At 39.0% G+C, this 27,879-nt stretch overlaps 1 protein-coding gene across 3 annotated transcripts in view; it reads left to right on the top strand.

Moving 5' to 3' along the window:
- Positions 1-25,889, top strand: part of LOC124286332 (diacylglycerol kinase theta-like) — a 58,365-nt gene extending 32,476 nt beyond the window's left edge. Inside the window, exons 6-23 of one of the 3 annotated variants that reach the window (XM_046722700.1) lie at positions 985-1,114; positions 2,827-2,835; positions 3,689-3,805; positions 4,400-4,497; positions 4,769-4,841; positions 7,506-7,662; positions 7,995-8,097; positions 8,782-8,895; positions 9,653-9,803; positions 12,009-12,166; positions 12,714-12,865; positions 13,518-13,666; positions 14,191-14,299; positions 14,610-14,813; positions 15,304-15,625; positions 17,196-17,294; positions 17,725-17,851; positions 18,139-25,889. In XM_046722700.1, coding sequence (XP_046578656.1) covers positions 985-1,114; positions 2,827-2,835; positions 3,689-3,805; positions 4,400-4,497; positions 4,769-4,841; positions 7,506-7,662; positions 7,995-8,097; positions 8,782-8,895; positions 9,653-9,803; positions 12,009-12,166; positions 12,714-12,865; positions 13,518-13,666; positions 14,191-14,299; positions 14,610-14,813; positions 15,304-15,625; positions 17,196-17,294; positions 17,725-17,847 — 2,268 coding nt within the window. In that variant the 3' untranslated portion in view covers positions 17,848-17,851; positions 18,139-25,889. Of the gene's footprint in view, positions 1-984; positions 1,127-2,826; positions 2,836-3,688; positions 3,806-4,399; positions 4,498-4,768; positions 4,842-7,505; positions 7,663-7,994; positions 8,098-8,781; positions 8,896-9,652; positions 9,804-12,008; positions 12,167-12,713; positions 12,866-13,517; positions 13,667-14,190; positions 14,300-14,609; positions 14,814-15,303; positions 15,626-17,195; positions 17,295-17,724; positions 17,852-18,138 lie in introns of all 3 variants that reach the window. The other 2 variants (XM_046722699.1, XM_046722698.1) reach the window with 2 other exon arrangements.
- Positions 25,890-27,879: the final 1,990 nt, after the last annotated feature.

Raw genomic sequence — 27,879 nt, 5'->3', positions numbered from 1 at the left:
TGGGTACAATTTATTTGCTTACTCAAAGGAAAATTAGAATACCCAATTGAGATGAACACAAGCGAGTACATAACTCAAATGACCAAAAAGTTATCTGTACCTGTGGACTAGATATGAAATATGTGTGTACATGTATCTAGCACTGTTAGATGACGATGCTCTGCACCAGTCCGTATTGACACTAGATATGTAATAGGTGTGTATCTAGCACTGTTAGATGTCAATGCTCTACGGCAGTCTGTATTGAGACTAGATATGAAATAGGTGTGTATCTAGCACTGTTAGATGACAATGCTCTACGGCAGTCTGTATTGAGACTAGATATGAAATAGATGTGTATCTAGCACTTGTAAATGAACGATGCTCTACACCAGTCCGTATTGAGACTAGATATGAAATAGGTGTGTATCTAGCACTGTTAAATGACGATGCTCTACACCAGTCCGTATTGAGACTAGATATGAAATAGGGGCGGTGGGGTAGCCTAATGGTTAAAGCGTTGGCTCGTCACTCCGAAGACCCGGGTTCGAATCCCCACATGGGCACAATGTGTGAAGCCCATTTCTGGTGTCCCCCGCTGTGATGTTGCTGGAATATTGCTAAAAGCGGCGTAGAACCAAAACTCAGTCAGTCAGTCAGATATGAAATAGGTGTGTATCTAGCACTGTTAGATGACGATGCTCTCTACCAGTCTGTATTGAGACTAGATATGAAATATGTGTGCACATGTATCTAGCACTGTTAGATGACGATGCTCTACGCCAGTCTGTATTGAGACTAGATATGAAATATGTGTGTATCTAGCACTGTTAGATGACGATGCTCTACGCCAGTCTGTATTGAGACTAGATATGAAATATGTGTGTATCTAGCACTGTTAGATGACGATGACCTATATTGATGATACTGTTGTTTCACTAATGATACTGTGTTGTTTCACTAATGATACTGTGTTGTTTGACTAATGATACTGTGTTGTTTCAGGCACATGCCCTGTGTTACCGCAGCCTACCAGCGGAGTGCAAGTTCGGTAGTCTCCGCGACATTATGCTTCCCCCGAGCTGCCTCACCATCCCCAGAATGGACGTCCCTGTGGAGACTATTCTCGGACTAAGTAGGATAACCAGTAGGCACCCGCTTTCGTCGTCATATCATTTAGTTTCTTCAGTTGACAACAGAGCTTCTCGCACTTTTAATACATACCCCAAGTATCGTGTAACCTTAGATCTAAAGTTTCCTTTACTTGACTAGCGAAATCCTTTCCTTTCCACTCGTCAGAGTCCTACCTGACAGAAATATTAACTATATTTACATATTTTATCAGTTCTATTCAGACAAATGTGTAACAGATTTGAAGTTTTGAGAACTGGTTCAGAACTGAAGCCCTGAATAACAGCAAGTCAGTTGTTAGCTTATTACTTGTCCTAAGCATAATTGAGGAGTCTCGGGCTTGCAGAAAAGTGTGAATTTAGAAGGCTGATTGTGACATTCAATTAAGGAAAAATATGACTCAAAATACACCAAATGCACAATATGTTTGATAGTCAAACTGATGCAATAGATTTGTTGTATTTGGCTTGACGATTCGGATGAAGTAAGATAAATTATTCATTATTCATTTAATATCCGCAGTATAAACCATTTGACATGTTTCTGTATGGAAATGGTGTGACGGGAAGCTCTGGGTGTTGTTTTTACTGCCTTAATCAGTTTGGTAGTCGTTTACCATTGTCCATGTGTATTTGGTGAAGATCTGTGGAGCTTGGCTGTAACGGAACAATCAGAGTGCAGTATACCAGGTGGTTTACCAGTTGTGAATTTAGTGCTTTTTTATGATATTTTAAAAATTATTTTCAAGTTGCCAACATTTGTGCTTTGGCATTTTGTGCAAGTTTCTCCCTATGTGTTGAGCAGTGGTCATTCTAGACGGTATGACAGTTGTTACACCTGACTTCACTGTACTACAGAAATTACAGGTGTGCATGTTATGCATGAGTGTAACGACCTCTCATGTCAGGTAGATGATGTGGAGGATGCTGTGTTCAGCCATATCCTGTCACACTGGGATTGTGTGTTGAGTTTGCCACCCTTGATATGCTGGCTTGTGTTTGTTGTTGAACATCCAGCCTGGGATTATATGTCTACAGTGTTTACAGGAATGCTGACCCTTGTTTGCTGTATAAGCGCTTTGTAAAAACTTATTCTTTGACTTATGTGTAATGTCAAAACAAATTTAAATTTTCTGAAGTTTCAGGCGATATCTTAATTTTAGTCATAAAATTATGTTTGAAGAGAAAGAGTATCTAGCTATTCTTTTAAGATGCATTTAAAACACTAAAACATATTTATTTACTAGAAACCCCACCTCCATGGAAAACTGATAAACATTGTGTCAAAGTCTGTTTGAGACTGTTTCAATCTTGGACTGGATCTCCTATGCATTAAGTAGCTGTATTGTGCTAACCACATATTATGCAGGGATTGGCATGGAGAATTTTGACAATGGGCCATTTTCAGGATCATTAGCCATTTTCTGAATTTAGAATGGGCCACTGCCCTTGTATCAATAGTAAACTTCAAAATTTGAATGGGACATTTTTTATTCTAATGTGCAAAATGGCCATGGCCCCTGCCTTTCCCAATCACTGTTTAAGGAAGGAATATTTGTAATTACTTCAGGCAATGAACCAAATCTTGAATCCTACAGTAAAAGCTACTGAACTGTTGTTTTATAGTCATGGTGAATATGTCCTTATTGCCCGCTCATGTTGTTATGAGTTTATTCTGCTACTAATGCTCTGTGTTTCCTTTCCATCTGTCCTGCAGCACTACCTGGTAAGTAAAATGTTGACAGCTATGTCTATAGTCAAATTCCATTGTCTCAAAACTCTTACTCGTTTGTCACAGTATACATATTCATGGATATGTAGAACTGGATGTTTCCAATTACTGGTTGTCCCGATGTAACTGTGTAGCCCAAAATATATAAAATTTAGCCTTTCTTGTCATAACTGAATATAAATAGAACAAAGTTTGTATTTCTATCAAGTGTAATAGCTGGAACATAATGTCAAACTGTCAAACAACAGGACACCAATAACTAGCCAGAGTATTGGCCACCATGGTTAACTAAAGAAGTACATCTTCCCTCATTGAAGCAGTAATTTCTGTATGTATGAACATCTGAAGCGGCCTGACAGCATCGCATTGTCCAGATGTTTCAGCATATAGCAGTATATCATATATATAACATGCACAGAGGGATGTGCTTGTTTTCGGTTTTTATTATGACTGGGTATTGAACCCTTGATAACTCCACGAGTTCGAGACAGTGAGTTTTCGATTGTATTCAATGATTTCTACTGAAAACCTTTTCGGCTTGGTGTCCTTGCATTGATTGCATATTAAGTCTCAGTGTATGTTAGAAAAGTTATCCTGTTATCCTGAATATTACTATGACAGTAAATAGTATTTTATTTCATCTGTTTCTTTAAGTGCTGCTGATATTATATGCAGTATCTCTCTTTTCTGTGTTGTTTCGCAGATATTTTTAATGTTGCATCTATTCCGGGCTAGTGAATTATATTGTGGGCTAGTAACTTTCAGGCATAGCTATTTCTCACACTGGCACATGTGATCTGGAACATAATGATGAACCTATTTCACCTTCCCACCCCACATGTTGCAGTACGAACTGTGTCTGAGGAGTGGTCGTCTAGCGGCGACTCCAAGAACGAAGAAGAGGAGCGTGAACGTCGTTCTCCCCGAGAGAAGGACAGCAAGGATAAAGACAAAGACACCGACAGTAAGTACATAATAATTATATTGTTCCTTGCTTTTCTTGAAATATGCTAGCTGATGGACTACTGTAAATAATGGAGTGTGGACCAGACATTCCAGTGATTGATATTAGGATCATTGATCTGCAGAATTAGTGAGTGAGTGAGTTTAGTTTTATGACGCACTCAGCAATATTCCAGCTATATGGCGGCGGTCTGTAAATAATCGAGTCTGGACCAGACATTGCAGTGATCAACAGCATGAGCATCGATCTGCGCAATCGGGAACCGATGACATGAGTCAACCAAGTCAGCGAGCCTGACCACCAGATCCCGTTAGGCGCCTCTTACGACAAGCATAGTCACCTTTTGTGGCAAGCATGGGTTGCTGAAGACCTATTCTACCGCGGATCTTCAGAGGTCTCTGCAGAATTAGCATACAATGACATGCATTAACTAAATCACACTGCCTGAACACCCTGTCCGTTTAGTAACATGAAGACCAATAATAACGGAGATTTTCACGGTCTCTGTATTTCTGCCAGACATTAATAATTAAACTTTTTAGCATAAATACCTTAAGGCACATTTTGATAACCATGTCTGCTTTCTTTTTTCAGCGGAAATTATTCGAGTGTTTGATGGGAACGCCTCGTTAAAGAGGCGACTCTACCGCACAATATCAGTCCCCAGGAACGCATCAGCTCAAGCCATCCTGGTAAGAGTTATCTCCCATAATGTATTTTCTGGAGTTGATTAATTTAGAAAAACAATTTTTTTCCAATTTCTACATTTTTTTTCTGAAATCATGCAGTGAAATATTGAATAACAGCTTGTAACTTGTTTCTCTGACAAATGAACCTTGATTTTCATTCTCAGGCCTGGATTCGCAAAAATGACATACGGAAAAATAGTCACATCACTCATTAATTATAAATAAACTTGGAAAATGAGAACCGAATACATAACTTGAAAATGTCTACCTTCAGGAGGCGGCTCTGAAAACATTCCACATATCAGATGATCCCAAAAATTACTATGTGTCGGAGGCGTCAGAGACAGGTAAGTTCCCTGGGTAGTTAAAACAAGTTGACCATCATGCCTTTCCACTAAGTGGATGGACATGATTAGCATTTTGTAGATGAGTTTGTGTAGATAGAAACTGCACTTACTTGAGTAGATTTTCTGTGCACATTCACACCTCCTGAAGTCCAATAGTATTGTCTGGTAACATCTTGAAACATTGTAGTATTGACATATTGGCACCTTGGAGCACAGTAGCTTTGACATACTGCACCTTAAGCCATGTAGTATTGTCCTAGTGACACCTTGAAGCCCTGTAGTATTGTCCGTGATGCTTTGAAGTCCTGTAGTATTGTCCCATTGATCACCTGAAGACCTGTAGTATTGTCCTAGTGACACCTTGAAGCCCTGTAGTATTGTCCCAGTGATGCTTTGAAGTCCTGTAGTATTCCTAGTGACACATTGAAGGTCTGTTGTATTGTCCCAGTGATCACCTGTAGTATTGTCCTAGTGATGTTTTGAAGTCCTGTAGTGACACATTGTCCTGTAGTGTCCTAGTGTTTTTTGAAGTCCCTGTATTGTCATGATGTTTTAGTGTATGCTTGATGCTTTGAAGTCCTGTAGTATTGTCCTAGTGATGCTTTGAAGTCCTGTAGTATTGTCCTAGTGATGCTTTGAAGTCCTGTAGTGTTTTCCTAGTGTCACCTTGAAGCCTGTAGTATTGTCCTAGTGATGCTTTGAAGTCCTGTAGTATTCCTAGTGACACATTGAAGCCCTGTTGTATTGTCCTAGTGACACTTTGAAGTCCTGTAGTATTGTCCCAGTGAACACCTGAAGCCCTGTAGTATTGTCCGTGATGCTTTGAAGTCCTGTAGTATTGTCCCAGGAAACACCTGAAGTCCTGTAGTATTGTCCAAGTGATGCTTTGAAGCCCTGTAGTATTGTCGCAGTGATCACCTGAAGCCCTGTAGTATTGTCCCAGTGATCACCTGAAGCCCTGTAGTATTGTCCTAATAGTGCTTTGTAGCCCTGTAGTATTGTCCTAGTGATGCTTTGAAGTCCTTTAGTATTGTCCCAGTGAACACCTGAAGTCCTGTAGTATTCCTAGTGACACATTGAAGCCCTGTTGTATTGTCCTAGTGATGCTTTGAAGTCCTGTAGTATTGTCCTAGTGATGCTTTGAAGCCCTGTAGTATTGTCCTAGTGATGCTTTGAGGTCCTGTTGTATTGTCCTAGTGATGCTTTGAAGTCCTGTAGTATTGTCCCAGTGGACACCTGAAGTCCTGTAGTATTCCTAGTGACATATTGAAGCCCTGTTGTATTGTTCTAGTGATGCTTTGAAGCCCTGTAGTATTGTCCTAGTGATGCTTTGGAGTCCTGTTGTATTGTCCTAGTGATGCTTTGAAGCCCTGTAGTATTGTCCTAGTGATGCTTTGAGGTCCTGTTGTATTGTCCTAGTGATGCTTTGAAGTCCTGTAGTATTGTCCCAGTGGACACCTGAAGTCCTGTAGTATTCCTAGTGACATATTGAAGCCCTGTTGTATTGTTCTAGTGATGCTTTGAAGCCCTGTAGTATTGTCCTAGTGATGCTTTGAGGTCCTGTTGTATTGTCCTAGTGATGCTTTGAAGTCCTGTAGTATTGTCCCAGTGAACACCTGAAGTCCTGTAGTATTCCTAGTGACACATTGAAGCCCTGTAGTATTGTCCTAGTGATGCTTTGGAGTCCTGTTGTATTGTCCTAGTGATGCTTTGAAGCCCTGTTGTATTGTTCTAGTGATGCTTTGGAGTCCTGTTGTATTGTCCTAGTGATGCTTTGAAGCCCTGTTGTATTGTTCTAGTGATGCTTTGAAGTCCTGTAGTATTGTCCTAGTGATGCTTTGAAGCCCTGTAGTATTGTCCTAGTGATGCTTTGGAGTCCTGTTGTATTGTCCTAGTGATGCTTTGAAGCCCTGTTGTATTGTTCTAGTGATGCTTTGAAGTCCTGTAGTATTGTCCTAGTGATGCTTTGGAGTCCTGTTGTATTGTCCTAGTGATGCTTTGAAGTCCTGTAGTATTGTCCTAGTGATGCTTTGAAGCTCTGTAGTATTGTCCTAGTGATGCTTTGAAGTCCTGTAGTATTGTCTGAGTGACACCTTGAAGCCCTGTAGTATTGTCCTAGTGACACCTTGAAGCCATGTAGTATTGTCCTAGTGACACCTTGACGCCCTGTAGTTTTGTCCATATGCTTTGAAGTCCTGTAGTATTGTCCTAGTGGCACCTTGAAGCCCTTTGGCATTGTCCTAGTTACACCTTGAAGCCCTGTAGTATTGTCCTAGTGACACTTTGAAGCCCTGTAGTGTTGTCCTAGTGACACCTTGAAGCCCTGTAGTATTGTCCTAGTGATGCTTTGAAGTTCTGTAATATTCCTAATGACACATTGAAGTCATGTAGTATTGTCTGAGTGACACCTTGAAGCCCTGTAGTATTGTCACAGTGACACTTTGAATTCAGAGTCCTATAGTATTGTCCCAGTGATGGCCTGAAGCCCCTTAGTATTGTCCTAATGCAACCTTTGAAGTCCAGTACTATAGTAAAAGTGACACTTTTGCCATATTTATGTTGAGATAATATGTTGCATGGCCATTATAAGTAGCTAGTTGCTGAATGCCTCCTTTGTTTGCTGTAGAGTTTATTTTCTTATAGCTTTTTTTTCATTGCTTTCAGTGAATGTTGTAGGTGAGAGGGAACTAGAAGAAAACAGTCCAATTCGATCGCAGCTTAAGACCCCTGATGGAAAGCGGCCGTCCATATTTCTACGATACAAGGACAAGAACCCAGACAAAGGCCATATTAGAGTGTACCCAGGCGGACTCCGATACAGGTAGGCACACGAGGCAGGTGCTCAAAATATCAGTTGGAAACCTGTGGTAGAGCTGGAAGCTGGGCCAGGCAGCCAGACCATAAACAATCCAAGTTGAATAATTTGGAATCATCAAACAATATTTGGATGAAACAAACATCAGGAGAAAGAAATGGAGAATTAACTGCCAGAAGAGTGCAGTCAGTAATTTGAGCCGCATGGCAGAGTCTAGCCTAACTTTTGTTCAACTAAGGTCAGCAAAATTAGATATAATCCCTGTGTTGAGACTAAGATGTACTGAAGAAATCTCCAAAATACAATTTCCATCCATTCCAAATATTTTTATGTTTCAGCATTTGCCATCGAGTGACCGCAGGCTACAAAAACATCTCGGTCAACAAAGAGATGACCGCTGAGGAAGTCATCACAACTGCACTCAGGAGGTTTGGGGTTGAAGTAAGTGGCCAGTCACATGATTAATCATATGACAATCATATGACCAAAGCAAGTGATCATAAATCTAAGGGTGTGATTGGTATCAATTTCTTTCTTTGGGTGTTGCAAGATTTTCCTTTTATATTCATATTGGAGCAAGGATAGCACTTGTTGTTCAGGTGATTAGTAAAGGGAGATTACTCAGGATGTAGAGACATTAATCTGACATGCTAGTTGGAAAGCATTAACTATGGATTGTCAGAATATTGTGTTATCTGCAATACGATGGATAAATAAGTCTGATGAACCAGCCGATTTCATTTAATGATGTTACAAAAAGTCTGGATTTGGTCTTCCATGAAACGAAAATATAATTTTCCGTACATGGTTTTGTCTCATATGTTGAGGATGTACATGGTTTTGTCTCATGTGTTGAGGATGTACATGGTTTTGTCTCATGTGTTGAGGATGTACATGGTTTTGTCTCATGTGTTGACGATGTACATGGTTTTGTCTCATGTGTTGACGATGTACATGGTTTTGTCTCATGTGTTGAGGATGTACATGGTTTTGTCTCATATGTTGAGGATGTACATGGTTTTGTCTCATGTGTTGAGGATGTACATGGTTTTGTCTCATGTGTTGAGGAAGTACATGGTTTTGTCTCATGTGTTGCGGATGTACATGGTTTCATGTTTTCTTCAGGATGCTGACCCTGACAACTACAGCCTGATTGAGGTGTTGCTAGACCGCGGCGTCAACGAGAGGGTGCTCATGCGGGATGAGAGGCCATGGCAAATTATACAACAAAGTAGAAAAGCAAGTACACATTTTTGTCCGTCTCATCATGAACTAGAAAGGGCAGTGGCGTAGCCTGGTGGTTAAAGCACATGCTTGTCATGTCATATTCATTTCTTCATGTGGGTACATTTCTGTGTCCCCCTCTGATGATATTGCTGGAATACCACGCATAAAGCTTGACTCACTCACTCACACACTCACTCACTTACCCCAAAATTGGTAACTGTCCTAAGACATATGTATTAGTTATGTACCTGCAACTAACATACAGAAATTTGATTTCGGCCTTTATTCATGTGAACAATATTCCAGTGTGTATTTAAAAACCCACAAGGACTACTTTTTAATGGACACCAGTAAAGAGTGGTATCTAGCTGAACACCCTATGCAGTGAACATGAGCGTATGAAGTTTGTTTATTGTCTTCAATCTGTCAAATAGAGATTCTCCACTCATATGATCAGAAGTTATTGTTGTCAAAATGGAAACTGCGCGATATGATTTATAACTGAGTTAATCATATGGCCTAATTGTCCTATTTATTATCAGGTTTTTGTGTCTTTACAATAAATGGCCGAAACATTGAAATTTTAAATTTTTGAAGGCTCGCAACTGTGCCTGATCAACTCGATATGTTGTGCATGTCGCTGCCATATAGCTGCAGTATTGCTGAGTATGGAGCTGAAAAACATGCAGAACATGACATAAGTTGTGTTTGTGTGTTTATTTTTTAGTTTATTGTTCCTTAGTCTAATTTTGATTGCACCTGATTTCAGGACTCGTTACGGCAGAATCGCATGACTCGGTTCTACCTCCAGCAGAAGGAGGACCCCCATGGGCCAGCTATCTCCATGTTTGTGGGCAATTTACCAACAGGCTTGTCGCAGAGGCAATATGAGAAAATTTTATTAGATATAATTGGAAAAGGTGAGAAAAACATTTCCTCATAATCATTCAAGTACTACTTTTACGAGTATATTCAATTGTTGTAAAGATTAACCCTTGAGAATTATCCTTTTAGATTAAACAATTCCATTGTAGTATTAGACATTGCCTTAGGGGAAAACATTACTAACTAAATGGGTTTAGCAAAGAGAACTGCCATTTGAACCAAGTTTTGTCTCCTTCAGTACCTTCTCTTATACAGCACTAAAAACAACCTTATGATCGTTTCGAGAATTCTCAAGTACAGATTAACTTACTCTTACGATAAACCAGAATAGTCTTCTTGTATTTCCTGTTAGAGTTAAAGCAGATATATTTGTTTTGGTCCTGAGTTAGTACTCCATATACAGTGTATGAAATAAGGCCCGTCCCACCACCCGAGACTTAGTAGTCCATATACAGTGTATGAAATAAGGCCCGTCCCACCACCCGAGACTTAGTAGTCCATATACAGTGTATGAAATAAGGCCCGTCCCAACCACCGAGACTTAGTAGTCCATATACAGTGTATGAAATAAGGCCCGTCCCACCACCCGAGACTTAGTAGTCCATATACAGTGTATGAAATGAGGCCCGTCCCACCACCCGAGACTTAGTAGTCCATATACAGTGTATGAAATAAGGCCCGTCCCACCACCCGAGACTTAGTAGTCCATATACAGTGTATGAAATAAGGCCCGCCCCACCCACGAGACTTAGTAGTCCATATACAGTGTATGAAATAAGGCCCGTCCCCACCGACCACCCGAGACTTAGTAGTCCATATACAGTGTATGAAATAAGGCCCGCCCCACCACCGAGACTTAGTAGTCCATATACAGTGTATGAAATGAGGCCCGTCCCACCCACCCGAGACTTAGTAGTCCATATACAGTGTATGAAATAAGGCCTGGGCCACCAGACTTAGTAGTCCATATACAGTGTAGAAGGCTTCCAGTAGTCCATATACAGTGTATGAAATAAGGCCCGTCCCACCACCCGAGACTTAGTAGTCCATATACAGTGTATGAAATAAGGCCCGTCCCACCGCCCGAGACTTAGTAGTCCATATACAGTGTATGAAATAAGGCCCGTCCCACCACCCGAGACTTAGTAGTCCATATATAGTGTATGAAATGAGGCCCGGCCCCACACCTCGAGACTTAGTAGTCCATATACAGTGTATGAAATAAGGCCCGTCCCACCACCCGAGACTTAGTAGTCCATATACAGTGTATGAAATAAGGCCCGTCCCACCACCCGAGACTTAGTAGTCCATATACAGTGTATGAAATAAGGCCCGTCCCACCACCCGAGACTTAGTAGTCCATATACAGTGTATGAAATAAGGCCCGTCCCAACCACCCGAGACTTAGTAGTCCATATATAGTGTATGAAATGAGGCCCGTCCCCACCACCCGAGACTTAGTAGTCCATATACAGTGTATGAAATAAGGCCCCGGCCCACCACCCGAGACTTAGTAGTCCATATACAGTGTATGAAATAAGGCCCGTCCCCACCACCCGAGACTTAGTAGTCCATATACAGTGTATGAAATGAGGCCCGTCCCCACCACCCGAGACTTAGTAGTCCATATACAGTGTATGAAATAAGGCCCGTCCAATCACCGAGACTTAGTAGTCCATATACAGTGTATGAAATAAGGCCCGCCCCAATCGCCACCGAGACTTAGTAGTCCATATACAGTGTATGAAATAAGGCCCGTCCCACCGCCCGAGACTTAGTAGTCCATATACAGTGTATGAAATGAGGCCCGTCCCACCACCCGAGACTTAGTAGTCCATATACAGTGTATGAAATGAGGCCCGTCCCAACCACCGAGACTTAGTAGTCCATATACAGTGTATGAAATAAGGCCCGTCCCACCACCCGAGACTTAGTAGTCCATATACAGTGTATGAAATAAGGCCCGTCCCAACCACCGAGACTTAGTAGTCCATATACAGTGTATGAAATAAGGCCCGTCCCACCACCCGAGACTTAGTAGTCCATATACAGTGTATGAAATGAGGCCCGTCCCACCGCCCGAGACTTAGTAGTCCATATACAGTGTATGAAATGAGGCCCGTCCCACCGCCCGATGTCTGGCTTGGTTTATGGCTTATTTCATACACTGCCATATATTTGAAGAAGGAATATATTTTATGTCCTTGATGATACAGTTTGTATATGTTCAATTTCCACAGAATTGAAGTGGCAAAGCTTTGATGTGATATACTATGAGTACGGCTCCCTGGTATTAGTGTACACGTCGCCAGAGAAAGCTACGCAAGTCTTCAACATTTTAAAGGATGCAGTTTTTGATGATAAGCAACTTTTAGTTATGTTACTCCCAAATATACAAGTAAGTAAACTTCTACATTCATTTGCAATCTTAAAAGCACAGCTATTTGCCCTGAGCCCTTGCCTAAATATAATCTGTTTGGGCCAGTTAACTCAAATAACTTTGACCCAGAGAAGCTTGTACTAAGAGTTGACCAAGACCATCACATGGCTAGATTCTCCAACTTTGTAGATGCATGGTATCCAAGTTTGATGCTCATTGTGGCAACACTTTATTGTTCAGTCCAGACTTGATTATTTGCATATGTTCAGCAACCAGGAAATAAGACTTGATATTTCCATCAAAACTATTCTCTTAAACAGATGTTTGTAGTTAGCAAGTCACTTCAATCTATAAAGCTCCATGACTCTAACCATTCAATCATTAATCTGCTTATACCACAGCTTGGCAAGCTGTTGTGGATATTACTTGACTTTCAACTCACCTCACCTCACCCCAACTCCCTCACCTCACCTCACCTCACCTCACCCCAACTCCTCACCTCACCTCACCTCACCTCACCTCACCTGAGGGCAAGTTCTGTAATTATGATGCATTTGGTCCTCAGGCCCACATGATTCCAGACAACGTGAATCCACTGCTCGTGTTCGTCAATGTCAAGAGTGGTGGGTGTCAAGGTCTGGAACTCATAACGTCTTTCCGCAAACTCCTCAACCCTCATCAGGTCTTCAACCTGGAGAACGGAGGCCCGCTACCAGGGTAGGTGGACCTCAAAAAGAGCATGCAAGATTTGTCCCCATGTTAATTATTATGTCCTATACAAGTCATGTTAAGAGGATCCCTAATTCCCATACTCTATAGTACTGTTTTACGTTCCGAGTAATCAAAGATGAAGATTGCATGATGCATAGAACTGACATCTATCCTGGTGAGAAAAATCTAAGTCAGTGTTCGCTTTTTTAAATCCCATTTATAATATCAATTAAAGGCTTAATTATATGACATCAGTAAATGTCTAAGTAATCAAGTAATTTATGCAATGGGTCTCAAGCTCAGAACTCCTGTGTTCATGCATGGACCCAATATTCATATCTTGGACCCAATATTCATATCTTGGACCCCATGTTCTTGCATGGACCCAATATTCATGTCTTGGACCCCATGTTCTTGCATGGACCCAGTATTCATGTCTTGGACCCAATATTCATGTTCTTGGACCCCATGTTCATGTCTTGGACCCCATGTTCATGTTTTGAACCCCATGTTCTTGCATGGACCCAATATTCATGTCTTGGACCCCATGTTCGTGCCAAGGACCCTATGTTCATGTTTTGAACCCCATGTTCCGGGGGATCCTCAAAAGGTATTGCTGACAACTTCCTGGGCTTGACATGATGTTGTGTTGTTTCAGGTTGTATGTGTGTAGAAACATCTCCTACTACAAGATACTGGTGTGTGGGGGTGATGGCACAGTGGGCTGGGTTCTTTCCTGTCTGGACAACGTGGGGCAGGATGCTGTCTGTCAGTCTCCCCCCATGGCGGTCGTTCCCCTGGGCACAGGTAAGCACAGACCATAACAATGCTGAAATAAATACAGTTGGAAATATGTTGACATAAGAATTTCTGTCCATTCAGGGACATTTTCATGTCTTAATCGCCATGGGCATAATCTGTGAAAGAAAATTTAGGTGATATCTGTACGTACATTAGCTCTAAGGCTCCAGTATGTACTAAGCTCCGGTTACACAGACTATCAAAAATCCTGTAGAGTTACACACACTATCAAAACTGTGTCATCCTGTTCAGAGTTTTCACCATGCTGAGAGTCACTTGTGGCCAAGTGGGCTGAGGTGCAGTCCTCCTAGAGCCACTGTGTCAAGGCACAGCTGAGCCTGTTCACATTTTGAGTCACCATGCTGAGAGTCCACTATCAGTCACTTATCAGTCACTTGTTAGCATAAGGTTCTATCACAGTAGTGTCATGATCTCTATCAACACTTCATTGGCAAGTTTGCAGCCGGCCCATATTATCAATATAAAAATAACATTTGTTCTACCACTGAGAGTGTGTTCGTGATGTGCAGGCAATGACCTGGCACGTGTGTTACGCTGGGGACCAGGCTACACAGGAGGGGAGGACCCACTCAACCTCCTCCGGGATGTCATAGATGCTGAGGAGATCAAGCTGGACAGGTCAGTAGATGCTTTACACCAACAACTGCAGTCCAGAACAACTTTTAACACCCCCAAAATGCACCTTCATGTAATGTTATCGATTCAATACACATCCTTTGGCAGTATGAACATTTTCAGTTCTTGAAAAATATTATTTCGTCCCATACAACCCTAATGTAACTAGTGTAAAGTCAGGTTCTGTTGTATTTTGTGTCTCAATTCACTTGAAATGAGGTCGCTTTTTTCAATATTTCCTAAATCAGAATAGTCATAGGTATTGTATGAATGTATTGAATATAAACGAGGCTTATGAATGGTCTGTTTCAAGGTGGACCGTGATATTCCATCCGAGGGAAAAGGAGCAGGCTGAGACAAGAGTGGCCATCGCCAACGATACCAACACTGCCAACACCAGCGAGGACACCTCGTCAATATTTGTGATGAACAACTACTTTGGCATTGGGATTGATGCAGACTTGTGCTTAGATTTCCACATGGCTAGGGAAGAAAAACCAGACAAGTTTAATAGCAGGTGTGTGTTCTAGTAAGATTTTGTTGAAGAACAATTTTTCGAATAATCAAGAAATAAAATGAAATTTTTTTTACTTTAACAGGTAATTAAGACCTTTGATTTGAGGCACTTTTTACTCACCAATCGGTACATCAAAGAGAACAGGGTTGCCAGTAAATTTGAAAATATGTAGAAAGTATAATTTGTTTATTTGATCCCCTTTTTTGTTGTTAGCACATAATATAATGTAATAAAGATGATATCAAATGTGAAAAAATGTTATTTGCCTACCCTTTTTGACCTGCTTTGAATATATTTTTCATCACTCAAATGGGTTACCATACTTGACCAGGAAGAAAGAAAGACTTTGATTTAACAAATGTATAAACACTTGAAAATAAAAACGATAGCCCAATCATTAGAAGGAGCATATGTGTGTCTAAAAAGGTTACATATTTCAACCATAATTGAGCAAACAACCTTTAAACCTGTAACCAACACTCTTTTTCAGATTACACAACAAGGGAGTGTATTTGAAAATGGGACTGAGAAAAATGGTGAATCGAAAATCTTGCAAAGATTTACATCGCCATATCAAGCTTGAGGTAGATGGCAAGCTGATTGACTTACCTCAGGTAGAGGGAATCATTATTCTCAACATCCTCAGTTGGGCCTCAGGATCAAACCCATGGGGCCCTGAAAAGGAGGACATTTTTGCCAAACCAACTCACTATGACGGCATGTTGGAGGTGGTTGGTGTGACAGGGGTCGTGCACATGGGACAGATCCACAGTGGACTACGTACAGGGATGAGGATAGCACAAGGAGGACATGTAAGTCATTCAGCCCCTTGCGGATCTCAGAATTGTTTTTTTCCAGCTACCAATGCTGGCCCTGAGAGGCTATCAGGTGGTCAGGTTTGGTCACATGGTACCCAAAGGGTGTGGATCGTTGCTATCGATATCAATCATTGGATTTTGAGGTTTAGCCTTGATTATTTTTAGATTTGTATCAGGATCTGTGGAATTCCAGGCCCAAACATTAGAAATGGTTGGCCCATAACTCCATGCCAACATGGGATTTAAATGGTAACTGTCTGTGTGGATGGATTATTATTGAATAACCAATCTTTGCTATTACCTTGTATTGAGTAGGCTCTTTCCCTGACAACATATATTGTTGCTCATGCTTATGGCTACAGGTGTCTGTTGTTCTGAGGATATATGCCTTATTTCTCATAAAACAGTATGAATTCTCAGCCTACTGTGGATTAATATTTGCTGATTACACAATATGGTTAGTGCAGCAATCAATCTTCACTTACAATCAGCAAAACAATTGCATTTGTTATATCCTCAAAGTGATCAATTGAAGAGCAACTTTTCACAGACATAAGATTGCAATCACAAGTAGAGGGACCTCTTTCTTGTTGGAGATCAGAAATATCAATAATAGAATAGAGACTGGTAAGGAACTATTGTTTTCATTGTTTCGGATTGTTTTCGCTTTATTGAGTAGTCTTATGATCTTAAGAAAAGTTAATAATGATCTTACAAGGACGAAGTTGTTCCCTTGCTCTAAACGGGGGCAGTGGAGTAGCCTGTGGTTAAGGCTTCATGACAAAGACATGGGGTTTGATTCCCCACATTTTACAGTATATGGTGTCCCCAGCAGTAACATTGCTGGAATATTGCTAAAAGCTGCTTAAAACCGTACTCACTCACTCACTACCGATAGTTTTAGCATTACGACTGCTTCATGGAATGAGCCTATGTAAGTCCACAGGTTTGTTGTGGGAAGGCTGATTGTGCATGGTTAGGTCTTATGCTGTAAGCAGGTTTATGCCAAAACACACCACGCATTATTGGTAAATATCCACTGCCTGCTTTTAGCTTTTGTCCCCCTTTAGAATGACATGTTGTGATGTGACGACCATACTGTTTAAAGCTGCGTCAGCCAGAGTTCATTCAGGTTTTTGACAGTTAATGTGGAATAACTTTATGTAATGTTTTTGACAGTTAATGTGAAATAACTTTATGTAATGTTTTTGACAGTTAATGTGGAATAACTTTATGTAATGTTTTTGACAGTTAATGTGGAATAACTTTATGTAATGTTTTTGACAGTTAATGTGGAATAACTTTATGTAATGTTTTTGACAGTTAATATGACAGTTAATGTGGAACAACTTTATGTAATGTTTTTTTGACAGTTGACAGTTAATGTGGAATAACTTAATGTAATGTGTTTGACAGTTAATGTGGAACAACTTTATGTAATGTTTTTGACAGTTAATGTGGAACAACTTTATGTAATGTATTGAAGGATTTTCTATCATTATTACTGTTAATGAGGTAATGGTTGCTATGTGTTTGTTGTGATTATAATGAATTCTCTCTTCAGCTACGAATCACATTGTTGACGGACATCCCCGTCCAAGTTGATGGTGAACCTTGGATTCAGCCAGCTGGGCAAGTTGTAGTTCTTCGCTCAGCCCTCAAGGTATGCAGCTAGTATACAAGCTATGTCACATGCTTAGTAAATAGATTGTCAGGTAGGGAACCGTACAGTGGTTTTAACGTTAATATTCTCAAAGCATTAAAACTTGAAACAGTGTTTTGGCTGTGACCTGTTACTTATAACATGGAGGCTTTGTTCGGTGCCCTGTCCATTTCCTCCATGTTCCCTGTTGATGTGTTCCTGGATTATTGCTAAAAGTGGTATAAGACCCAACTCACTCCCCAAAACACTGAATATATTTTTCAAATTGGCAGGATTGATAGATTATATGCTTGTCGACCCTGTACAGAGCTGGATACTTTCAAATGATGAGCATGTTTTTGTTTCATTTGGGGAAAAGATTCATTTACTTGATAAACTGTAGTTTCTTACCATTGACAGTCTCACAGTATCATGTTGTGTGTTTCTTCAGGCGACTATGCTAAAGAAAAGCAAGAACAAGATCAAGAGGCGGAACACGGAGCCTAGTATCTTCTTCCCCGAGAATGAACCTCTCAAACCACAGTCTCCAAGTGAGGAGAGTGGACCCCTTTAACACTGTGAGTTACTTCCCTTACTCAGACCTTATGCTGATATGGGATGATAGGTGTTTGCGTCAACATCTGATGACATTGTCCAACCAGAGACCATCACGTCAGTTAACTATGCTCTGAGTAAACTTTGACTATCGGCTGATCAGATGTCAGCTTTCGAAAAAGAATTAAATCCCTTTCTTTGCCGTATAGATTTTGAAAATTATGTTTGTACAAATGAAACAAAGGACAGAACACAAATATTGCTTGAGTCATGTGCAGTGATGTTGACGATGTCGTCCTCGCTATTTCAGATTAGCCAGTGAGATGGGCTGTGTATGTAGTGATGTACATATACATTATGCCAAAAGTAGCTGCAATAGTCTGGAGCTTGGCCGAGGGAACCCTCACAAGGCAAGGACAAACGCACGAACAAGCAACTGATGGGCGAAGAGTCTGACAGTCAGATAGTGGACATTTAGGATACTGCGTCATGGAACAAACCCTGGTGCTTGCTGCCGTTTGGAAGGCGACTGACAAACCTGAGATGGAAATATGGTTGCTACCCAGTGGTAGGCCAATGATTTGAGATATGTTGCCATGTATTGGTTGGCAGTGAACAGACTTAGATTTGAGGTATGTTCACTTCTTTTTGTTAGATAACAAATTTAAACTATTTGTTGCCTAGCTTCAAGTAGTTTACACGCTTTGATTTGAGATCTGTTTTCTTCCTGTCAGTAGGTCGAGTTGTCCATTGGTCATCAGTGGGCAACGATGGACTTCGGATAGAGAAATGTTTGACTGTTCGACAATCAGACTGTGATATAGCCAAGCCCCGCAGAGCCGAAACGCGTACCTCAAGATTTGATTGGACATGTACCTGATATTGCAGATCTGCAGCAAAAGCTGGGCAGTATCTGATTGGCTGTTAATGTACATGGATCTTGCCGTGGTACAGGGAGGCAGTGGGTTTTCCTAGATTTGTGTAGTCACTAGCAAGATCAAATTTGCCATCTGTCATTTTACCCTTTTAAATGTGTCTTTTCCTTCAACTGTTCTCTGTGTCACCGGATTCAGACAAGGATTCTATGCATATTTTTAACTCCATTTTTACCCTAGCATAAGTATCAAAACCATAAGTACATGTTACCCCTCAGCTGCCAGAGTCGACCCATGGTCACTCCGAGCTGACTCCGTCAGTTGAAGGGAGAACAGGAAACAGAAAACTTGACCAACAAAACGAAGCGGTAATTCAGACCAGATAAAACTCATTATGTTATAGAGGTTACTGTTACATTGTTCTGGAAATACTGAGCTTAATGATTAGACCATGATAAGTATTTTAGTTGAATTTGAAATACCATACCTGCTGTGCTCTGTGCAAGAACTAGAAAGATTTTACTTGGAGTGTATGCATCACCACTGCCCTTATCAAAGTATTCAGAAGTCCATATAGCAAATACTAATGAAAATATGTGTTACAAACTGATATTTGAATTGCTTTATAGTAAGGTCAATATTGCAAGTAAACATGCCAAGGGATCTAATTCAGAACAAAAGGGAGATAACTCAAAACTGATTGTGTTGGAGACCACGCTCAAGTAATAGGAATATGAACTCCAGTTCATCTTGGTCAATAAACAATGCTTTAAATTATAGCCAAACATTTTGTTGAGAACTTATTTCCTATCTTTGTTGTTTTTGAAAGATCTGACATGTCACATATATATATATATATTTTTAAAATGATTATTATGTGCAAGTTCTTTATTTCTTGCCAACGTTGCTCTTAAAGTTATAACATTTCACTCCAGTTCAGATATTCAGATTTTGTTTGATAAGTCGTGTATATTATCAACATTGCATTTTTTGTTAAGTGTCCAAATTAATATGAACTTTACGTTAAAGCGAATATCACTGATTGGTGGCTAAAATACTCGGCAGTGGACAATTATTAGGATATGCTGTTATGGACTTGCAGCTTCTACTTCTGTAGCGGAGACACCTATGTAGATAAATAATGTGAATATGAAGGGGAGATAACTCCTTTATCTGATCTACTTCATGGTTATGGGATATAGGGATGACTAATTATTGAAAATCTGGTCAGTATTTTGAGGTGTTGAATATGTTTCAGTGTTACTAATACTAGAAGTATGCATTATTAATAATGTAAATTTGTTAATTAGTTCACATTTATCCAGTACATAAGCAAAAATGTGATTTATAACTTTCGTTGTTACATAAACAATTAGGTTTTAGATCTGGTTACGCCATGCAGAAATGCATTTTTGTGTAACCAAGGTGCTTGTCCTAAATATGAAAGTCTTCAAATGTTATCTTCTCCTATTGTTTGTAGTAGGCTCCCTGTTAAAAGCAAACCATTCTTTTGACAAAACCAAATCTGTTGTCATCTATTGTTTATTATTGACATACCTCTTAATACCCCCACTAGCTTTAGTGTAAGCAATCACATTCTCATATGGAAGGTGCCATTTGGAATTTTGGGGGTTGAAGGGCTATACTAAGGCTAATTAAACAGATTACCAAGTTGACAAGGAAAAGAGTGTATTGCTCTCAACTCCTTAACAAAGATCGTGTTATGTGAACAAAGTTGTCAAAGATATTTTCAGTCATAAAATGCTTCAATTTTTATTGTATCACTCATTATATTATTATACATATACTTATATATAAATATATATATATAAATATAATTACGCTCAGATATGTACCTAGTTCTCTCGTTCTGTAGAGGGATATGGAGCTTATCCCATGCACCTTACCATTACTCTGTTTGTATGTATGTATGTACGTACGTCAGTCTGCATGTCTGTACATAGTTACTTTTAACATACTTAGGAATTATTTCTCATTCAAAAATTCATCCATGCATATTGTCATTGCCATATATTTTGTTAAATTTTTCATCTGTTTATTTGCGTCTTCTTTATTTATACATGAAGGTTGGTGTTTTAATATGGTATGTGTAAACAAACCAGAGATGATTTGCTCGTTAATAACACAATTTACTTTAGTTGAGCAAGAGAAGGAGTTGGGTTTAAGATTGTATTTATTGTCACAAAAGTTCAAATCTAACAGATCTCATTGTAATGTGCTCATGAATAGTGGAAAACCAATGCTTCCTTCTGGCACTGTAGGTTAGAAGAAGATTAGCCCAGTCACAGAATCTACTCCGCTGGATTTAATTTGTTGTTCATTTATTTATTAATTTATTCAGACTTTTTTGCTGTTCAGGTGCTGTGAATAATACATTTTTCTCCATTGTGTCAAGCTACTAGTCTTGGTTTTGTTTTCAGACTTTTCACTGTTTTTATTTGATCAAATCAGGCATTGTATACTCTCATATTTCTTTCAATTTCACACAGATAATTTGATCTAATTTGCCAGTTTTCATTGTTTAGATAAATAAATATTGTTATTTTCAAGTTCCATCGGGACCAACAAGTTTGCTATATCACAACAACATACAATCTACCTACTCACAGTAGTGTGATCAGCAACTGAAAGGGGAATAATTCAGGAAGGGGAGATAATCACTGTTATCTTGCATCAAAACAACATGTTAATAATTAATTCTTCGTGACTATTTTCATGATTTTTAACCATCTTCATCTGTCTTACCTCATGACAAACAGAAATCAAAGTCTCAAACTCTGTTCGACAATGATGACAGGATCAATTATGCTAAGTTTCTTTGTACCTTCAACAAACTAATAACAGATTTTTGCATTAATTATCCCCAAATTATGTTAAAAACATATATTATTTCTGTACCGTGGATATTGTTGAATGAGAAAGTGAGCCTGTTATGAGTCCTGGATAAGGATGACACAACAAACCAGGTTTTCCTGCCCCTCTGTCTGGAGGCAAGACATTACCTGCTGGTATCCTGTCATACCTTCGGTCTTTCAGTGACATTTAATTTGCCCCTTTGCCCAAATTTTGTCATTTTCAAATTTTCAGGTTGAAAAGTTGTATATTTATCTAGTATGAGTTTTTTGCAGTTTCTTTAGGTTGGTACATAGTTGGTCTTGGAATGCTATCGGCCAAAATGTATTGCTTATGAGACATTTTTGCCTCTCTATATTCAATGGATTTCTGTCTTTGGCGTAGGAGGCATAGGAATTCATCTTTGAGAGAACCTCAGTCCTTTTGTAAGTATTCTGCAGGCATTAGCTTACAACATCTGATCTCCCACCTAACCTTGCTCAAATGATATTCGATCATTGAAGGCGTTCAGAGTTACCTCCCTTGTCAACTTCACCTCTTGAAACAAGTGAAACGAAATATTCAATTTGAAATAGTCTTTCTGAAATGTTTTGGGAAGTGTTTTTGAGTTTTATATCTCAGCATATTTAAATATTTCATTTTTGTGTTTTAATTCATGTTATCTGGAAGATCTGTTTTAGTTACAGTTTCAGCCTAGTGTGCTGGGTTTTTACACCAACATGTTGACTCTGGTACTTCGAAGTTATGATAACTGAGTTTGTTAGAATTTGATGGGTTTGTGTCAAGACCACAGATCATAAAGATATGTAACTTATAAATGAAAATGATCTGGAACATTTAACACAACAGGCTCAAGGGGAACATGTTCTTGTTTTATTGTTCTGTGTATATTTTCTCTCCCACTGAAGCATTTCTCTAGAAACCTAGGTTAGACCTGGAATGTTGCGGGAAGCCAATGAATGGACACTATCAGAGTCTTGTGTAGATTAATATTGTGAGCCGTTATGATGCTCACATTGATGTGATACATCTGTATCTACAATAAACAGTTTAATTTTGTCACACTTACATTAACTGTTTTTCACTATTCAATTTTACGGCCATTTATAGAAAAAACGTTAGGAGCCTAGCGAGGGGAGGTTTCACAAGCTGTTGCATCTTTTCTACCTGTTCCTTTTGAGTTGGTGCAGTATTCATATTGTGCAAGAAAGAAATTCTTGGGTTAAGATCATGAAGCAGTTTTTACTGCTAAAGAGCAGGTGTGTTACATATTTTATAAAGAAAGAATTTAAATTCATTGTTAAGGAGGTTGATTTATTTAGAAAAGAATTGAGAACTTGTGAGACGTCCCCTAAGCCTTCCATGGTAGTCCTTGTAAAAAAGATGTGCAAAGCATAAAAGATGCTGTCTCCATGTTGATAAAAATGAACATATGTGTTTATATGAATCTTGAATATAGCGTTATATGGTGTATGCTCTGTTAAATTACTGTTATTCAAAGTATTGTTTATACAAGCTTGTACAAAAGCTATAGAGAAAGGGGTCATCTCAAAAGTTCAAATTCTGAGTGTTTAGCTAGACTCACTTTCAATGATTGTTTTTCATTCAGATTATTTCTTGTTAGTTCTCCAATGAGCTAACTGGTAAGCAGAGATTACCGTTTCATTTAGACTTTTAGAACTTTTGATATGATCCCCATTGCATTATCATTTTATATGACTATGTAGCTAGACCAAGGTTGTGCACCTCAGCATGCTGGGTTCGTTTGTTTTTCACTATATAGTATATAATTCATTATATCAGATTAATATGATTATTATAGACTGTTAAATTTATTTTATCAAGAACAGTGTAATTTTACATGTTGTGGCCACATTTACTAGTATGTACATAGGCAGGATGTACAAGTTCTGTAACCATGGTAACAACTTCCATTAAAGGGCGAAAATGTGAAAATCAAATTCTGATACGTTCTTCAGACAGAAAAATTGGATAACAACCTGGACTCCTTTTTTTCTGCAGAACATTTTCCATTTTTGTGTGAGTGTTACAAAATAGATTTATGTTTTAAATATTCTTGAATATTCCTCAAGAGGACATTAGACCAATTTCTGATACAGGATTAATATTTTGGCATCTCAATGTGATTTTTATATTAGAAGATCTTAGATTTGAAATTTCTATTCAGTCAAGTTCTGGTTCCAAGCATTGTTGTCTAATCAAACTGATATGTAGATTATTGTATGTGATATGTGATTGAATTAATTGTTATTCCTTCAGCAGTAGATGACATTATGGAAAATTTTCTATATTAGAAAGAACCTATCAGACATTTGCTTGATAACCTTATGGTATTGGGGAATCCCAGTGAGTGCACGCTGTGACATCTGAGACTTGCTCTATCTAAACATGGCAGAAGTTCTACAGTGTTCTAACTAGAAATGGCCAGATATGTTGCATTCAATATTATTTTATTGAAATAGATTTTTTTCTTTATTTATATATTTTGTTGTATATGGCAGAATTGATGAACTGTTAAAGATTTTACTTTGAGATTCTATGCTGTGTGGTACTGCAGTATATTTACTGAACTACAAAGATCTACCTGAAACCTCGGCCATCATGTTTTACTGAAATATGGCACTATGAACTGTATGCATATGACATAACAAACCATTTGAAATTCGAATGTTTCACCTTTCGAAGTATAACAAGCATTAAAAGTGAAATTATTAACAAATCAAACTGTTATCAAATGTTACCTTGTTTTAATTATTGGGGCTGCTCTTTCATATGTTATTCCTTTATAGTATAGCAATCCTGGTTGTTTATTTAGTATATGTTACATTGGTTTTACAAGTCCTTCAAGGCATCGTGTTGTTTTTAAATACAGGTGTTATATAGCTCAACAGTGAATATAGCCTTCCCAACCATAGTATATCAGGGACTGTGTCAAAACTACATGTGCTTTTTACACACAAGATTCAGTCTCAAGTCATGTTGGCAGAAATTTCACATACACCACAAGTGTTCCACAAATGGCATCCGTCAGTGTCCTCAGGTCAAAAAATGATCAGTTGACACATGTTCTTAAATCACATGGAAACGTTTGATACAGTCCCTTCATTGTTTCCTTCAGACCTTGTGTGCAATATTCATATGAAAGTATTCAACATTGTGAGTCATTTAAGTTTTATATCAAATTTACTTATTTATTTATTTATTTTGCCATCTGTAATGTTCAACTTTTAACCTTGTATAATACATGCGAATGAATGTTTTGATTTTGTTTGTTGTTTATGAATCAAAATGCTTGTACAGTATTTTATCATGAAGATTTAAATTAGTATTTTGTTTTCAGTTTATCACGAGGGTGTCACTGAAAAGGGTCTGTGCAGTCATTGCTCTCAAGTCAACACAATGGGTTAAAGCCTTTGTCAAACTGTTTCAAGTAATTCAAAGATGAAATTAAAGAACAAATTGACATTTTGAGAAAGCCCCAAAAACAACAAATTTCTGAAATCTCTTAAATAACGTTTAGAAATACTTTGGTTTTTGTATATTAAGTGCAACTGTAGAGTTTTTTTCACTGAATATGGAAAGCAAAGCATGAGGCTGATATGTCACCACTGGTTGGACTGTTGTGTTGACTTTTGCACCATGAGCTAGAGGTTCCCTTTTCCTGGATGATCACTGACTTTGTAAGGCAGGCATTACTCATTAGGTGGCCCCTGGAACGGTAACCTTAACTTGTGATATTTGTCTGATAATGCTAGACCAGTACCCAAAGATGAGGAATATACAGATTTAACATCTATGTGAGGACTTTCTTATAGCATATGAGCATTTTGTGAGTGAATGGGTGAATGTTTTGAGAAAGATGTTAACTGCAAATTATTCATGTATGTTGTCTCAAGGGAGGTAATTCTCCAAGGGAGACAACTCACAGTGTGATGTGGTGGCAGCTTGTCTCCACAATGTTTCATCATTTTTTCCTCATACGAGTACAAAAATTTCATTTTTCGTAACCATGGTAACTCAAGACCATGCGTATGGTGGTCGTACGTACACTCTGTTGTTGAGTGCATGCGTCCGTATGCTGAACGCATGCTCCCAATGCAGAGTATGTGAACGTGTCATGTAATATATACCAAGTGTAAGGACGCTACCTCTGTACCGGTATCCTTACGATCATGTTTGAGAAATTTGTTTTTGTGTAGCAGTTGCCAAGTGCTTGTGTCACTCTCTGCAGTCTCTACCGTTATGTTGATTATCTGTATATGTGAAATAAACTAGAGGTAAGTCCAGCAAACTGGTCTGACTTTGTTGTCATTTCAATCTATCACAGTTTGCAAAGACACAAACTGTCATCACAGTCAAGCCAACATATCCTACAAAACAGATGGTTACATATACAACCAATATCTAGCTGTTTCAACACTTGAATCAATAATGTGACATCACTCCTTATTCCATTCTCTATTATAGCATTCCCAGAAATTATTGAGAAAGTTGTTTTGGCAAATATCTAATACATGTATGTAAACTATAGAAGTTTTACTTAAATGAACATGTTGAGATATGATTCTGATACAGTCTAAATGTCTTTTCAGTACGTTGTGAGACCTCCTTGCCCTGCAATACACGACTGAATGCGCCAAGGTACAATACCGATCAAAGTTTGTAGGAAATCATGTGTCAACGTATCCCAATATTCGACCACTTCTTGTCCTTTTTGGTTTATTCTGTCCTTCAGTAGTCCCCACCCATTCTCAATAGGGTGAAGATCTGGGCAGTAGCTGAGCTTGAACATTTTCGTCCGACAACCAGTTTTGTGTAGCCCGCAGTGTGTTTTGGGTGGTTATCATGCTGGAAAATCCAATTATCTTCATACAGTGTTCGGGCCATTTAAGATGTCAACATATCGTTCCTTCATCAAATTTCCAGTGAAAATACACAATGGCATTACCCCACATGTGAAATTTTGGGCGTTGGTAGATAAGTTTCATGGTATCTTTTGTCCACATTTTCACGCAGTTCAGAAAAAGGCCAGACGGAACTTTCATCAGAAAAGAAAACAGTATCCCAATATTGATTTTCGTGAACCAGTTTAAACATGTTTCTTTTTGTGCATCTTTCATGAATGGTGTTGGAATTCCACCCAGTTAGTCTTTGTAATTCTTGTCTAATTACATACCTCTATTAATCATCTCATTTCTGATATTCTCAACGCTTTTCAATTTTCCCCTATTCACAATCTGACCAAGTCGCCGGCCATCCGCAGTACTGAACTTCCTTGTCCTCCCTGCCCGCCTTGTGCTCAATCCCACATTCTTCAAAGTTCTGTATACTGTAGACAGAGGAATGTCATGTCTACCAGCTAACTCTTTCGCATTAGTCATACCCTTTCAACATCATCTTGAACCAAATTTCTTTGTCAACAAAGGAAGCTGTCTGCTACACCAGGGTAGATAACTCTTGGTGTAGTAAGGTTCATTCTTAAGCCTACAAGAGTTGCCTTCCATACATACCTTAATACATAATGTAACACCTATTTATCCCCCGCAACATGTTTTGCGGGGGGTATTAAATTGGACTCCATCCGTGTGTGTGTGCATCCGTCCGGCCTTCCGTGCACATGTCTTTTCCGGAGCAGATCTCTAAAACCGTTCAATATTTCTTCACCAAACTTGGCACATACATAGATCTGGTGGTGTACTGGTGCCTTTTGGTTATTTGGAATTCTGAATTAAATATTTTTGGCGTCTCCATGGCAACAAGTTCGACTTTGACTGAAATTAGTGGTTGTGCTCTTTTCCAGAGCAGAACTCTAAAACCGTTCAATATTTCTTCACCAAACTTGGCACATACATGGATCTGGTGGTGTACTGGTGCCTTTTGGTAGTTTGGATTTCTGAATAAAATATTTTTGGCATTTCCATGGCAACAAGTTTGACTTAGACTGAAATTGGTGATAGTGCTCCTTTCTGGAGCAGAACTTTAAAAACTTTTCAATACTCTCCTTCCACTTTTCTATATACACACCTAAATATTTGACATAATCATAACTCGTAGACATGATCATGAAGAGTATTTTGCCATTGCGGGGGATATTGATGACTTTGTCTTCTTGTTTAAAATTCCATTGTCAACATCCACAGGTATCAGTGGTTGTGTTTGTGCACTAGCTCCTCAGTGTTAAATTCAAGTCAAGTGATCTGAAAGTGTGTAATCACAGAACTCATGTGGTAGCTTTTTGTGTGTATGTAAAAATTACTTTCTTCGTAAGTTGATTATTCTTG

Source organism: Haliotis rubra, unplaced genomic scaffold (genome assembly GCF_003918875.1).
Source record: "Haliotis rubra isolate DU_JTF1 unplaced genomic scaffold, ASM391887v1 Scf38, whole genome shotgun sequence".
Lineage (NCBI taxonomy): Eukaryota > Metazoa > Mollusca > Gastropoda > Lepetellida > Haliotidae > Haliotis > Haliotis rubra.
This window is presented reverse-complemented; position numbering and strand designations above follow the sequence as displayed.